The sequence below is a fragment of the Prionailurus viverrinus genome, chromosome A2 (assembly GCF_022837055.1).
Source record: "Prionailurus viverrinus isolate Anna chromosome A2, UM_Priviv_1.0, whole genome shotgun sequence".
In the NCBI taxonomy this organism is placed as follows: Eukaryota; Metazoa; Chordata; class Mammalia; order Carnivora; family Felidae; genus Prionailurus; species Prionailurus viverrinus.
The window spans coordinates 26,152,911-26,168,518 of NC_062562.1; the positions used below are offsets into that span (position 1 = coordinate 26,152,911).

The following is a 15,608-nucleotide window of genomic DNA, read 5'->3' on the forward strand; positions in this document are numbered from 1 at the left end:
AGAGAGGGAGACACAGAATCTGAAGCAGGCTCCAGGCTCTGAGCTGTCAGCATAGAGCCCAATGTGGGGCTCGGACTCAAATGGTGAGATCATGACCTGAGCCCAAGTTGGACACTTAACTGACTGAGCCCCCCCAGGAGCTTGGAGAAGATGACGTTTTAATAAAGGCCTAAAGGAGGGGAAAGGGTGAGCCATGCAGCTATTTGGCAAAAGAAAGCTCTAGGCAGAGGATTACCAGCTTATGCATAGGTGCTAAGGTGACAGGGCAGCAGGCTATGTTTGAAAACAGCAGGGAGACCTGTATGGTTGCAGCAGAGTTAACAACAGAAAGAGTAATTGGAGGTAAGGTCAGAGAGCTAAGAGGGCACCAAATACTGCAAGGTCCTACAATCTTTGGTTTTTAACCAAGAGAGATGGGGCATTTTCAGGAGAGGAGAGCCTTATAGTTCAAAGTACTGCTCTAGCTGTGAAATTGACAACAAACTGTAGGGAGGAAAGTAAAAAAAATACAGGGAGACCAATGAGAAGACAGCTGCATGAGACATTCCAAGCATGAAGTAACGGTAGGATTGGCGGGGACAAGAAGTAGTAGACTCTAAAACTAAGTTAAAGATAGAACCAACAAGATCTTCCTGATGGAAGGAATGAAGAAAAGAAAAATTGGACTGACATAAGTTTTTTTGAGCCACTGAAAAGACAAGTTGCTAACAACTGAGATGTAGCTGTCTACAGCAGTACGAGTAATTTCTAGGGTTAAGCAGTCCAAGGAGAAATGTCATACTAGCAACTGAAACTACAAGTCTGGAGTTTGAGAGGGAAGTCTGATTGGGAAATAAACGTAAGCTGGAGTAAGACAGAGATGGCATTTAAAACCATGAGACTAGCACCGATAACCAAGGGAGGAAATGCAGAAAGAGGGTAAAGGGTCAGGTCCACAGGCACTGCAACATTAAGCTGGGTTGAGGAGAAGAGGAAGAACCATGAAAGAAAACTAAAAAGGAAGACGAGTGAAGTAGAAAGGGAACTAGGAGGATGGGCATCCTGGAAGATGAGTGAAGAAAAGGATGTCAACTTTATCAAATGCTGTTGATATGTTAAGCAAGATGAGGGCTGAAATGAGCCACTGGATTCAGGAATAGAGAGATCACTCACTAGTGACCTTGACAAGAGCATTCTCAGTAGAGTGGTGAGGTCAAGGCCACTGAAGGGTTTTAAACAGAGCAAGTCATAATGACATTTATTTTAGAAAGAATACCAAAATGGGAGTTGGGGGGAGGCCTGGGGGAAACCTCATAAAGATGACCTCATTCTCCAGAGCAGCTGAAACTCAGACAAACACAAGGCTTCAGGGATGCTGATCCCAAAAGACACACCATTGGATCCAGATGCCACTGGCAAAGAAAACAGTAATTTCAAACAAAAGCCTTAAACAGAAAGTCCTGGGACAGACCATCCAAATGATAAGTCCTGGGACAGACCATCCACATGTCCACATGTGACAGAGCTGCTTCTCATAGGGGCAGCTCCATAGCGTGATCCAGGATGAAGAGTAGCATGGAATTATTTATTTAGTTAATCATTTACTTAAGTCTGGTTAGGAAGGTGAACTGGCTATAATCAGAAATTATGACCCAAATTGTTACAGTTTCTTAATGTGGACTATTTAACAAACTTAACAAGTACCAACTATATATGATATGCTAAGTCAGGCGTACGAAGAGATGGTGCAAGATTCGTGCACTGGAGAAGTGTATAATCTGATCATTAATATCACATTTTCCTTTATTTGATAAGATGTTAAGTAAAAAACAAGCAAAACTCTGGCATTCAGAGATGCTCAAATATAATTCAGAAATATCATTACTTAAAATGAAAAGTTAGGGGCGTCTGGGTGGCTCGGTCAGTTAAGAGTCCGACTCTTGATTTCGGCTCAGGTTATGATCTTATGGTCATGAGACTGAGTCCCACTTTGGGCTCCGCATTGGGCGTGGAGCTTAAGACTCTCTCTCTCCCTCTTCCTCTGCCCCTCCTCTGCTACCACTCTCTCACATGTGCTTTCTCTCAAAAAAATGAAAATAATGAAAAGTTAAACATACTTACTTTCATCATTAAACTTTTTTCCTAAGTACCTAATATAGTAGGAAATACATATGGGGTACCTAATGTCAAGTTTGCATAAATAAAGTGGATGTTTACTCTTAAAATAGGAGTGTATAATGGCAACTGAATTAAATTTAGAAATGTTAATTGAAAGCTAATTCTCCATTCAAGACACACCATTTAAGTTTAACAACAGCTTCACTTAGAAGGTCATTTTATACTAGTAAAAATAGCTATAAAGTTCCGTTATCAAAAATTACAAATAATTAATCTGAAAGGCATTAGTACAAGGCAGACTCTGTAACTGTTCCATTTGTTATAGTACCACACATGCTACAGAAGAGCCCAATTAATTTTTAATTGCAGGGCATTGTACAAGAAATACATTAAAAGAGTCTTCTGTTTCTTCCAATTAAAACTATCATTTTTCCTTTTAAAAAGCAATTATAACACGTTAAATTTGTTTTATTTCTAAAAAAAAAAACTTACATAAATGTAGGTAAAGGGAGCTTGTCTTTAGTCACTGAGCCTCTGGTAGAGGAGAAATCTTTCTCAGATCCAACTGAGAAAGGTTACCAGAAGTGATTTGATTTTATTGATAACATGATTATGTGCATAGATGCTAAGGGCATTACACAGAAGTATAGGCCAACAAGAGACCTTGGTTTAGAACAAAGTCATGTTCCTGCAAATCAGATATATCCATCTCACAAAGTCAATATCCTTAAAAAAGAGATGGACCATGTCTCCTGTAGTAAAAATAACCTACAGTTTCAGGCATATTTCTCTGGCTCACCTTACTTAGTTCACTTCATTTATAAGCATATACATTTTTGAGGAAATAATTAAAAAAAAAACTCTACTGTTTAAAAAAAACAGGAACTATGAGGAAATCATAATTTTAAAATGGTAGCAAATTAATTAAAATTATTTCAAAAAGATTATCCCTTCTCTTTCAGGTTCTGTTTCTTATTTTAGAAAGAAACACTGGCAAACCATTTTAAAATTAATCACCTTCCATCTATAATTTCTATGATTTGGTTTATGTGTTAGAAATCTAAAATATACATGCAGTAGCTTGAAGTGGTAGCTAAAGCAGAGCCTGTGAAAGTTTGCGAAGCTAAATCAAAAGGAGAAAATCCAGTACCAAGAACAGATCTTTTCATAACTTTTTTTTTTTTTGAGAGAGAGAGTGCAAGTAGGGGAGAAGGGAAGAGGGAGAGAAGAAAGAATCATAAGCAGGCCCCATGCTCAGTGTGGAGCCAGACAGGGGCACTTGATCCCATGACCCTGGGATTAAGACCTAAGCCAAAATCAACAGCTGGACATTCAACTGACTGGGCCATCCAAGTGCCCCTCAATCAATGTTCTTAATTGATAAAGGAACAGATAAGTAAATGATTAACATAAAAAAATAACTGGCTGCTTATACTTAATAAACCACCTGAAATCTATAGTTAATAAATACATAGCATAAAGTTGATGAAAATCTGATTAATCATTTTGAAAAACTATATTTCTTACATTGCCATCAGTTTACTCAAAGCCCAATTTGATAGGTGATAGAGTCCTGAATTTTAACCTTGGTTCTGCCAATAACTGGGCTTCTGATTGTAAATTCAGGTGATCTCTCAAGGTTCCTTCTGCTTTAAAATGCTGATCAGAATTTCCAATGTAAGAATTGAAAATCTACTCTTTGGGCTTTTGTTGAAACACATTTATATCTAAACATATTAAATATTAATATTCCTAATGGTATTACAAGTTGATGTGTCATTAAGTAATGCCTTCTATAGTTTCTTACACAACTTTTTCTCATGAATTCATTCCTATCATTTAGAACTCCTGGGTTTATTTCAAAGCTTACCCTTAACTCTCTGATTTCTTGATGAGGAGCCAACCTCAGTGTGTTCATTGCAAAAGAACCAATGTCAGGATTAAGAGAGTTAATAAATGTGAAATGCTAGGGAAATCATAGGCACATACTAATTACTCAATAACTATCAGTACTATGATAATCAATGGCTATCAAATAATCTTCTAAATCTTCTTAAAAACACTTCCAGATTTCAAACTAACATTGAAACAGAATATATGTATTTATATAATATTTATATATATTCAATACATATTATATAAAGCCTGGCAAAGGTTACTTCCTAAATTAAAAACAAGCCTATCACTTTAAGTAAACAGATGACAGTAAAAATCAAATTAATGCCTGTGTAGTAGACCTAAAAGTATAACTTTAAGAATCAAATGTTAAGCTCTAATATTAAAAATCTTACTTACGGATTTGCTTATTCTCCTTTGGTAACTGGATTTTGTTTGTTTGGCTGCTGCCTTCCAGGACAAACACAAAGCTTTTAGCTTCTTTATCAAACTCCTGTAGAACAAAAATATAAACAATGGTATTTGGCTTCTATTATAAAATTGGAGCTGCAAACCTACAGGAAAAAAAGTCCCAGATTCAAATGACTTAAAAGCAGGCTCAGGCCTTGATGATACTTTCACCCTGAAATGTGCTGGGAACTGGACTACAGAAGCCACACTATGTCACTTGAAAAATCCTCTTGTATCAAGAAACTCTTCCTCCCAAACTGTAAGAAGTTCCCCAGTTTCAGGGATTCCCACTACTAATTTAGTTTCCAGTGCTTAGTTACTCTTCTTCTCACTTTATTTATGTATTTCTAATGGCACAGGCTGAACATCACTCTGTGTTACAGTACAAAAAAATCATCTACGGGTGCCTGGGTGGCTCAGTCGGTTAAGTGTCAGATTTCGGCTCAGGTCACCATCTTGTGTTTCACGAGTTTGAACCCTGTGTCAGGCTCTGCGCTGACAGCTCAGAGCCTGGAGCCTGCTTCAGATTCTGTGTCTCCCTCTCTCTCTGCTCCTCACCCACTTGTGCTGTCTCTCAAAAATAAATAAACATTAAAAAAAATCATCTAACCTAAACTGTATCCAGTCCATAAGTTCCTTGGTGCCTGGCCATGGCTCATACAGAATTAATTATTGCCTTATTTTACTAGTGCCCTAATGTGAAGTTCTATGTATCACCTACTTAAAATCAGTACAAAGTAAAGTGTTAACAATTAAGGTAACTTAAAAAAAATCTAATGTAGGAGAAACATAAACAAAACAAAGCCTGAAAATAAAAAGCCTCCTTATACGTGACAGTCCAATTTACATGACTTAAAGTGGGAATAGAAATTTTTTTCTATTTTTTTTGAAGCAAATTCGAAATCTGAGTATAAATACCTGTTACAATATTTCACAGATCCTACCAATCTTCCATTCTGTATGTGTTAAGAAATGCATTGTAACTAATGGCTGCTAAGAATTAAATAACATTAAAATAAATCTGTATTGTATCCATCACAACAGCATCTCTCACGTATTTGAAATGAACACACATAGACTAAGTGTATTATTTATTCCATCTATACACAAGTTAGGCATATACTTAAAACCTTTCAACAGCTTACCCAAATCATCAACACAGTCCATAACCTGCCACGTGGTCTGGTCGCTGCCCAGTTTTTCAAACCTCAATCTTTCTCTCTCTCTCTCTTTCAGTCCTGGCCTTAGTGGCCTTCTTGCAATCTCTTAAAAATTCTAAGCTCTCTCCTGCACAAGGAATTGGTATGTGCTTTTCCCTTTACTTGAAACACTCTTCTCTCTACCAGCCCCACACAGTATATAGTTAGCTCTCAGAGATCCAATGTCATTTCCTTGGGGAAGCCTTTCCTACACTCCCTGCTCTATACCATCAGAGCATCTTTTAACTCTCATTCACAGTTCAGAGCTGTAGGATTTTAAGCAAGTTGCTTACTCTCTCTATAGCCTCAGTTTTAGCATCCAGAAAATTGGCATAAAGTACCTATCTCACAAGACTACCATATAGATACATATAACGTGCTTAATGCTGGACTTGGCAAACAGTAAGCACTCAGTTAACAGTAGCTTTAAAGAGTTTTCCATAGAACAAGGCCCACAGAAAGATATTCTTCTCTTTAGTTGTATAGGAGAGAAGAGAAAGAGAAAAGGATAAGGACGGATATAGGTTTTTAGATCTGGTGGCAGCAAGCTGAGACAGTTTCAATCTGATGGCATCAGTTTGCCCTGTGAAATGGGGTGTGAGGTCTTCTGGTGAGTCATTGAAGAGGGCCTGTCCTGGTTATAGGTTCGGAAGTAGGGGGTAGGGAGAATGGTGGTTGAAACCCTGAAGATAATGAAGAAATAATCATTTTAGGGGCGCCTGGGTGGCTCAGTTGGTTGAGCATCCGACTTCGGCTCAGGTCATGGATCTCGGGGTCTGTGGGTTCAAGCCCTGCATCAGACTCTGTGCTGACAGCTAAGAGCCTGGAGCCTGCTTCGGATTCTGTGTCTCCCTCTCTCTCTGCCCTTCCCCTGCTTGTGCTCTGTCTTTCTCAAAAATAAATACACATTAAACATAATAATAATCATTTTAAAGACTAAGAGAACATAAAAAGAGAACTTTCCAGGCTGTTCACGTTGAATTTATAGGAATATTAATCTAAGAGGCTATAGATATTTTCTCCAAAGTTATTGAGGAGCCCCAAAACCAGCTCAGAAAAGATAAATGACTGGGGATTCCGAGACGGTTGGCCTTCGTTAGGCAAGCACTATGAAAGAACAAAAAGCAAGGGCATTCAAGGTTTTGCCCAGGAAGTGACTGAAATTACAGACTGTGGATTCTGGGCTAGAGAGTAAAGGAAGTGAAAACAGAGAACGTACAAGCCTAAATAAAACTAAGCACAGGGGAAGTAGAAAGGCCAGTGGCCTAAAGGTCTCAATTAGATTGAAGAACAAATACAGTGAGTAACTGAGCAAACAGCCTTAAGAACTGAAGCTCGGGGGCAGAGGGGCATGTCTCAATGTCTTACTGATTTCAGAGGCCCTGCAGTTTGCAGTGATAAGGTCCAGGGCATGACAGTGGCAGTGGGGGCTGACACATAGCCCAAGAGGTTGTTAAGTGAAGAAATCAAGAAATTGGGAAGCACAAGGTTTGGAGAGATTTTCCTCACAAACACTGAAGTCACCTGAAACAACAATAGGACTTGGCTTACAGAGAAGGGTTATGAGCCCTGTGCCAAAGCCTTAAAGGACTGAGGAGTGGTTTCTGGGAGAGCTGCAGCCAACAGCATCATGAATGAACCAGTAAATACAGTTCTGAAACCTTATCAAGTCCTTTTTGTTATAACCTTCATTCTCATTTCATTCCAGGATTTAGGTGGCTCTAGCTTCCAGCACTTACTTTCCAAATCACAGAGGGACTGCCAAGGATCTTCCATTTTGCTCCAGGATTTTTGCCCTGAGCACTAAAGATTTCAACAAATGCACCTCCCTAGAAAACAAAAACATTAAACATGTTTAAATTATAGTGAAAGGCAGTGCTAAGGAGGAAATAACACCCACCACAGAGTCTATAACTGCTGTTCCAGGCATCTGTCTGTTGAGTAGATCTGGGAAGAAACATTACCCCTGTTATAACTCCTACATTATACCCTGATTGTACTTAAGCCACAACCATTCTGATTTGGGTCACCTTGGAGAAATGGTTTAAGGAATTTTTTTTCAAAGCACAATATACATTATGTTATACAAACCCTACAGTCTCTCAGTGTGGGTTCCTTTACATGCCATGTATAAATCATGCTTACAAAACATTCTAGTCATGTCTGACTAAAGGGTTTAAACTCAACTCTAGAGCCAGGCTAATAAATTCTGATAAATTATCTGTGGCTACAAGCTTTTCAGTCATACTGACCAGAGCTCCAACACTAGCTTTGGCATTTATTAAATGTCCAACCTTGAGAGCTATTTAACTTCTTGATTCTCCATCTGTAAAATGGGTTGTTGGATTACACGAGATAGTAAATAGACCATCAAGCACAATACCTTGTACATAGCAAGGGCTCAATAGTGTCAGCAATAATTATTCAAAAAAAGGGCGAATTGAATATATTGGCACTGGTCAATAAAAAAGCTTGGGAAAGAGTGAGGGATGGGAGACAATTCTTATTCTGAGCATTCCTAGATCTTTGCAGATATTTAATATAATTTGGAAATCTATAAAATCTGTACAAGAAAAACAGAGAATCATTTCTATAGACATGTGTTCCCTATTGTAAACCTGAGAATATGGAGGGCCATGCTTATGTAAAAATACTGAACACATAACTGAATATCCATAAGCTTTAATTATCAAAGAAAAGAATTAAGATGATTATCTCTGAGGAAGAGTTAATTGCAAGAAATTGAGAATCTGAAATGAAGACTAAATATGCTTTTCTTTTATAGTCTGTTTTAATTATAAGCAGCAGATGAGCAAATCCGTCTGATTTTTGTAAAGAATTTCCAGCTTTTAATTATTCCCTATAATATAAAGATATTTTGGCTTCTTAGTTTTAACACAGTCACATTAAGACACTTAATCTCTTACTTAGCCAGTATCATGTGCAAACTGTGTGTAGGAACTAATTACTATAAATTACTATAACTTCTGGAATTAGGTCATATATCAAAAAAAATTTTAAATCTGAGGCAGTTTTTTCCCTCCCTTTTTAAAGAAAGCTCCTTGTACCTCGAAAAATACTCCTCCCCTCTTCCTTCCGCTTTCTCTGATTTTACAAGTTTCCCACAGTGGGCATATGCTTTTTTATAGCAATATATTTTACTTATATTACGTGAGATACCAGTGTGTATCAATAGTGAGAGGCACTTGGTAAAACTCAAGATTTATGGGCCCTGCCCTTTAGATTCCGGTCTAGGAGGTCTGGTTGGGGGTTTAAGATCTGCATTTTAATAAGTCACGGGCAATCCATACAGCTTGAATAGAACTTGAGCTGACGACTGAACAAAAGCCAAATCACATGCCCAAACCTTGGCTCCCTTCTTCTTTTTTCTTTTGGAGTGAAGACCACACTCATCCAATACTTCCTCCGCACCCAGAAAAAGACCCAGTTATGGGGGAATGGGGAGGGATCTTTGTCCTCACCCCGAATGCGAACTACCTCACCCTAGAAGAAAATACTACACACAGGTTGGAGAGTCGTTTCGGGTTACCTGGTACTCATTTTTGAACATTCCCGCAGGGGGCCCGGGGCTTGGGGGACACGGAGTTCAGGGCGTCCAGGGAGTGGCGTGACCCTGATGGCTGGAAATCGGCGGGCCGGAGCCCCAGAGCCCCACCGCGGGTAAGGGAAGGGTTTCGTGCGTGGCCCCGACTCTTCTCAGCCCCTGGTCAGCTCCTCGTCGAGCCCCTGCCCCGCACCATCGCGACCCCCGCCTCAGGGGTGCCCGGGCATGAGATGGCGCAGCTGCCTGGGCGGGCTCCGGGCGGCCCCCTGGGGAGTGATTGCGTGCGTAACCTACGAAACGGGGAGCCCAACCACGAAGCCACCGAAAACCGCCCGCTCGCCCGGGAGAGACGGGCGCGCTCCCGCCGCCGCCCCGCCCCCGAATTCGATCGGAAAAGGGAGGGGCCGAGCGGCGCCAGCTATGGGGCCGCACCCATTGGCTCCCACGAGGCGCCTGCGCGTTGAGCTCTGTGGGCTTCTTGCCTATGAGCAGGTGAGACTACGCCGTGACGTGGACGTTGCCCTGGCAACCTAGGGACACTCTTGGAGTTGTTGGACCGCCCAACCCGTGACTTGCGCTCTGTAAGGTCATGACCTGTGTGTGCGGAAAAAGCCTAAAATGAGCCTGGTTTAAGAGCTACCACAGGTGCTGGACTCTTCTAGAAAACCTGTCGCGTCTGTTTGGTCTCCTTTATAACACCGTTAACTGGTAGGTTGCTGAAGGAAAGAGGCGTGGAATTGTGGAACCCTCACATGGCCTTTGGTTCGAAGGTTCCCAAACGTGGTCTCATTGAGGCAGTTATAGGGACTGCTAGCCCCTTTCGTTGTTTCAGAAGGCCCAAGGAAGTAGGAGTATTTTACTCAAAATCACTGCACATGTTAAAAAGCCAAGGGTTTTTGCTCAAAATAATAACTACATACAGTATTGAGTCAGGCACTTTCCTAAGTTTAACTACTCTGTTATTTCATTTAGTTTCTAGGTCAGAACCACTCTTATAAGGTTGTTATTATTATCAGTCTTTGGCTCAGAAAGGTAAAATAGCTTGCCCAAGATCACATGGCCAATAAGTGATGGAGCTGATTTGGTGCGCTTGTCTAATGTTGTACTCAAGGCTGAGTTAGCTCCTGGTATAGTGTTATTAATAACCAGGTACCACTCATGGAGCGCCTACTACAGGCCAAGTGCTTCACAGGTCTACAACTGTGTGACGTTAAGGATTAGTGTTCTTTCAGCTGAGAATATTTCATTTCAACATTGATTAGGAATTTACTCAAGGACATGATGTTACTTTTTAGTTATGACTAAGCCTGATACTCTAATTCACCAAAAAGTCCTAACTATTTGTGTCCCCTACAGTATGCCACCCACTGTGAATCATGCACAGCATGAGAAAATGAATGCTGTCTGGACCTGCTCCTTATCAAGGCTAAGAAAACTGATAAGGAACAAACTTATTTCAACACACTAAGTCTTAACGCTAGGTGTGTACACAGGCAGAGGTGAGGCTGCCACACAATGTTGCAGTAAAAATATCTAGAATCCAGAATCCCTGATTCCTAGAGCTCAAACCTAGTTCAATAAGTCTTTGGTTAGATTCTGGGCTGGACGCATTGGGAATTACGGCCAATAGACATCGTCTCTTGTCTTAATAAGACTTGTTATCTACTGGGGACATTTATTCACTTATCAGATATTTCCTATGGTTGTAATATATGCTAGACACTATGCCAAAACTAGGTATAGAGGAAAGGCCCCATCTCTATGGAGCTTACACATTCAAGGGGATGAGACACAATAAACAGGTGAGTAAATAAATAATTACAACTTGTGATAAATCCCACGAATCTGGTGATAGGGAGTAACATTGGAAGGGCGTATTAGTTTCCTGTGACAGTTATAACAAGTTACCAAAAACTGTGTGCTTAAAACAACAGAAATGTATTCTCTCAAAGTTCTGGAGGACAGAAGACCAAAAATGAAGGTGTTAATAGGGCAGCACTCTCTTTGGAAGCTTTCGAGGACAATCTGCTCCTTGCTTCTTCCAGCGTCTTGTGGATTTTAGCATTCCTTGACTTGTGACTGCATCTCTCCAGTCTCTGCCTCCATGGTCACAATGAATACCTTTTCTGTTTTTGTGTGTATATCTTCTCTCAGTATCTCTTACAAGGACTATTATGATGACATCTAGGACTCACTTGGATAATTCAGGTTTATCTCTTTATTGCATGATCCTTAACTTAGTCACATCTGCAAGACCTGTTTTCCAGATAAGGAAACATTCACACCTTCCAAGGGGTAGATGTGGGCATCTTGGGGGTTGAGAGGAGGCCCAATTTTTGGCCTGACACAAACGGTGACTTTCACTATAATACAAAGAAGTTTTAGATAAGTGCCTTAAGAGAAGCAGAAAGTCAGTGTGAGTACAGGGGGAATCCAGGAGACATCTTAAGGCTTTTAACAATCTACCTGGGTCACTGAAAAGCATGTTGTAACATCAAAGCTGAAGAGAAACTCACAACTTTGTCCTGTGTTATTTTCTTTCTCTCCTTATCATTATCTGTATTTATTTGTTTATATGTTTATCATCTGTCTTAAGTTATTAGAAGGTAAATTTGATGAGGGCAAGGATTTTTTTCTATGTTCATCATTATATCTCATCTTCTAGAGTAGTGCTTGGCACATAATAGGTGTTTTGTAAACACATATTTATTGATTGAATTAAAGGAACCTTGTCCTTTCAAATTCACCATGTCCAAAATAAAACTTCTCCAGACCTGGGCCTTTTCCATCCTTCCCACTCTCACTAATACCACAGTGCCTCCTGTATCCTCTCTTCCTGTGGCATAGCAGCCTCCAAGATGGCCTCCACTGATCCACATCTTCTGGTATGTTTGTCCTTTGTGTAATCTCCCCTGGGAAGTGTACTGGACCTAGCGACTCACTCTAATGAATATAGTATGATGCTGTTAGGTCATTTCCAAGAGTAGGTTACAAAAAGATATGATTGCCTTCTTGCTCAGCTGCTTTTATTCCCTTGCTCTGGTTCTTCTCCCTACTTCTGTCCTTATACAAAGAAATCAAGTTTCTATATTGTGAATACCCCTGGAGAGGTCCATGTTGCAGGGAACTGATGTCGCCAGCCAAAAGTCAATGAAGACTTTAGGCCTGTCAGCAGTCACATGAGTTAGGTTTAGAAGTGAATCCTTCCCTGGTCAAGCCTTGAGGTAAATGCATCCCTGGTCAGTGCTTTCACTGCAGCCTTATGACTAAGCCAGAGTCAGAGGCATCCAGCTAAGTCATATCCTAATTTTTGACCCACAGAAATTATGAGGTATTTATTGTACACTAAATTTTAGGGTAATTTTTTTACATAGCAATAGATAAATAATACACTCCCATACCAATCCATCACCTAAACCTATTTATCTATCTTTCCTCCATTGTAGTCTCTACTCAGATTTACCTATGATTTGCTCTTCCCTGAACTACTATGATAGCCTCCTAATTCACACACCATGTTGGCTTCCCTTCAAACCCATCTGCACATTGCAGAGTCATATTTATAACACACAAATCCAGTCATATCAGTCTCTTGCTTCTAACCCTTTTGTGACTATAAACCTGTCTTCCTTTCCAGGTTCAATATATACAATATGAAACCCCCTTCATTTCAGTTTCTTTTAGTTCTTCATGTACAACATGTGTGCTTCCACTGTAGGGTGCTGATATGTTCTTTTGAATAGATTACTTTTGCTCCCTTTTTTCTTTGGTTAAGGCCTACTTCTGTCAACACAGAGTTTAGATCAGGGGTTCCTTTCTCAGGGACACCTTCTCTGATTTCCCTGACTTGATCAGATCCCCCTATTTATAAGTTCTCATAACATCTTAGTACTTAGCATTACTGAAATAATTGAAATTTTGTTGTGTTTATAATATTGGCCATCTCTGTTAGACTGTCGATTTCAAGAGAGCAGGGACCATACCTGTTTTGTTTACCGTTGCATTCCTAGGGCCTAGTATACTAGCTCAACCTTGTACCTGGTATAACAAAACATTAGTTCCCCTGGATGAGTGAATGAGGGAGGGAGTAGATGAAGGATGAATATAATCTTAAAAGACAGGCATAGGCTTTGGTGTAGAGAAAACAAGAAGAAAGCAGTTGAAAATATGTTAAAGTAAATGGGTGAATTAGTAATCTCAGTTTATTGATGGAAAAGCTAGTTATGGAGGTGATTAATCATAGTGCATCAGTAAGTCTCTTTACTCGGGTGTTTTTTTGTTATTTTATCACTGGTTTATTCAATTTAAGGCTAGAAGAAACCAGTATCATTTACTTCAATCTCCCTATCTCCTTGAGAGAAAGTAATTGTCCACTGTCCAGTTGCCCAGGGATTGAGTCATTGGGTCATTTCCTGACCCTCCTAACTCCAACAAGTTCAGGAGATTTATAAATGGACTTTGATTAGCAAATAAGGGATAGGGCCTGTCCAGGCAATAGGCATTTCAAAGACTGCCTGACTCAGATCAAAGTTGTTTTGTCTATGGTGAAATCTACCCTTACCAGTGATAGTGGTGTCTATAAAGCAAAATTGGAGTGTGTACTACTTTAACAATATGAACTCAAAATGAGAGCTAGGAAGAGACCCGATTTCACAATATCAGATGTTCTTGCTTGATCTGGATGAATGCAAGCCCATGACTAAACTCTTGGATTTGGTTATGACTTTAAGCATGGCTACCAAAATTCAGCCCTGACACCAAAAACAAAAAAATAAACTAAAACAAACTTGGCTTAAGCCAAGTTATTTATGTACATTATACAGTGAAACATTTTCTCTAATTTCTACAGTTTTTAAAGAAGTCAGTACATTTTGTAATTGTGCTAAATTGATTAACTTAATTTGACAACCTTAAGAATTAGGCACTATACAAGCTTTAAAGTGTTTGTCTTTGTTCTACAAAGAAAGCAATTCGGTGGTGTATTAATGTTATTAAAGGATATTGGATGACATTTAAAATGGAATAGACTACTGTTTTTGAGGGTGGTGGAATCTTTGTCAATGTAGTCCTTCAAGTTAGATGCTATGATTATCAATTTGACAAGAAATAGTATTCTTTCGAACTAAGAATATACAGTATTTACTACAATATAGTTGTAGCTTATATTTTGTTTGCAGTTCATAATCAAATTATTTGGCATAATGGGAAGGAAAAGATACTGGTTTGATGATCAAAGTTTGTTTTGCTGCACAATAATCTAGAAACATTTACTACTTGAAGAGTTATTTTATTCTATTTCCACATTATGGAATAACCTTATGAGTGACAATAATGCCAAGTTGATAGAATAATTTAAAAACTGTGACTATTTTTTTTTTTAATTTTTTTTTCAACGTTTTTTATTTATTTTTGGGACAGAGAGAGACAGAGCATGAACGGGGGAGGGGCAGAGAGAGAGGGAGACACAGAATCGGAAACAGGCTCCAGGCTCTGAGCTGTCAGCACAGAGCCCGACGCGGGGCTCAAACTCACGGACCGCAAGATCGTGACCTGGCTGAAGTCGGACGCTTAACCGACTGCGCCACCCAGGCGCCCCAAAACTGTGACTATTTTATAGTTAAAGTAAGTTGAGAAAAATTAGTGATACCTGAGCCATCCATCTGACTTTTGATTTGAGAGTAGTGATGTCTTCTTTTTTCAAGAAGGTGGGGTGTAGGGAAATATTTTGAGGGTTTTACTGTTGATAGATTTTTTTCCCCCTCTCTGGTCGATGAGGTTCTAATGACACTTTCCTGCCTATACCTTTAGATGACCAAATATTTCAAAATTCATGTATTAACTTGAAATTTCCCAAACTAGCTACTACCTGATGATTTTCTCAGAGGGGAAAAAAAACTATTCCAGTAGTTGAATATTTAGGTATAAATACTTCTCTAAGATAGTTAAAAAAATTTTTTTTCAACGTTTTATTTTTTTTGGGACAGAGAGAGACAGAGCATGAACAGGGGAGGGGCAGAGAGAGAGGGAGACACAGAATCGGAAACAGGCTCCAGGCTCTGAGCCATCAGCCCAGAGCCCGACGCGGGGCTTGAACTCACGGACCGCGAGATCGTGACCTGGCTGAAGTCAGACGCTTAACCGACTGCGCCACCCAGGCGCCCCTCTAAGATAGTTTTATAGAATAAGCACTTAGGTTTAGAAAAATGAATATAGTTGTAAAATGCATCCTTGAAAAGATTAAATGAAGTGAGCTGATATTTTTTTTCTTTTTTTTAATTATTTATTTTTGAATTTACATCCAAGTTAGTTAGCATATAGTGTAACAATGATTTCAGGAGTAGATTCCTTAATACCTACCCCTTACCCATTTAGCCCATGTCCCCTCCCACAACCCCTCCAGC

General features: G+C 39.6%; 1 protein-coding gene and 1 long non-coding RNA gene across 12 annotated transcripts in view; one reads left to right on the top strand and one right to left on the bottom strand.

The window, feature by feature from the left end:
• The window catches only part of CFAP20DC (CFAP20 domain containing), a 246,424-nt gene extending 236,864 nt beyond the window's left edge, over nt 1-9,560 (bottom strand). For 10 of the 11 annotated variants that reach the window (XR_007150255.1, XM_047849396.1, XM_047849393.1 and 7 more), the window contains exons 1-3: nt 9,193-9,560; nt 7,382-7,471; nt 4,393-4,486 (exon numbers count right to left, since the gene is read on the bottom strand). Coding sequence is in view for 9 of the 11 variants with exons in the window: in XM_047849396.1 (XP_047705352.1) it covers nt 4,393-4,486; nt 7,382-7,471; nt 9,193-9,213 (205 nt within the window). In the remaining 2 variants the exon portion in view is untranslated. Of the gene's footprint in view, nt 1-4,392; nt 4,487-7,381; nt 7,472-9,192 lie in introns of those variants that run through there. The other variant, XM_047849400.1, reaches the window with a different exon arrangement.
• Nucleotides 9,561-9,779: 219 nt separating this feature from the next.
• The window catches only part of LOC125160322 (uncharacterized), a 58,478-nt gene continuing 52,649 nt past the window's right edge, over nt 9,780-15,608 (top strand). Inside the window, exon 1 of the long non-coding RNA XR_007150211.1 lies at nt 9,780-9,915. This is a non-coding gene — a long non-coding RNA (uncharacterized LOC125160322). The remainder of the gene's footprint in view (nt 9,916-15,608) is intronic.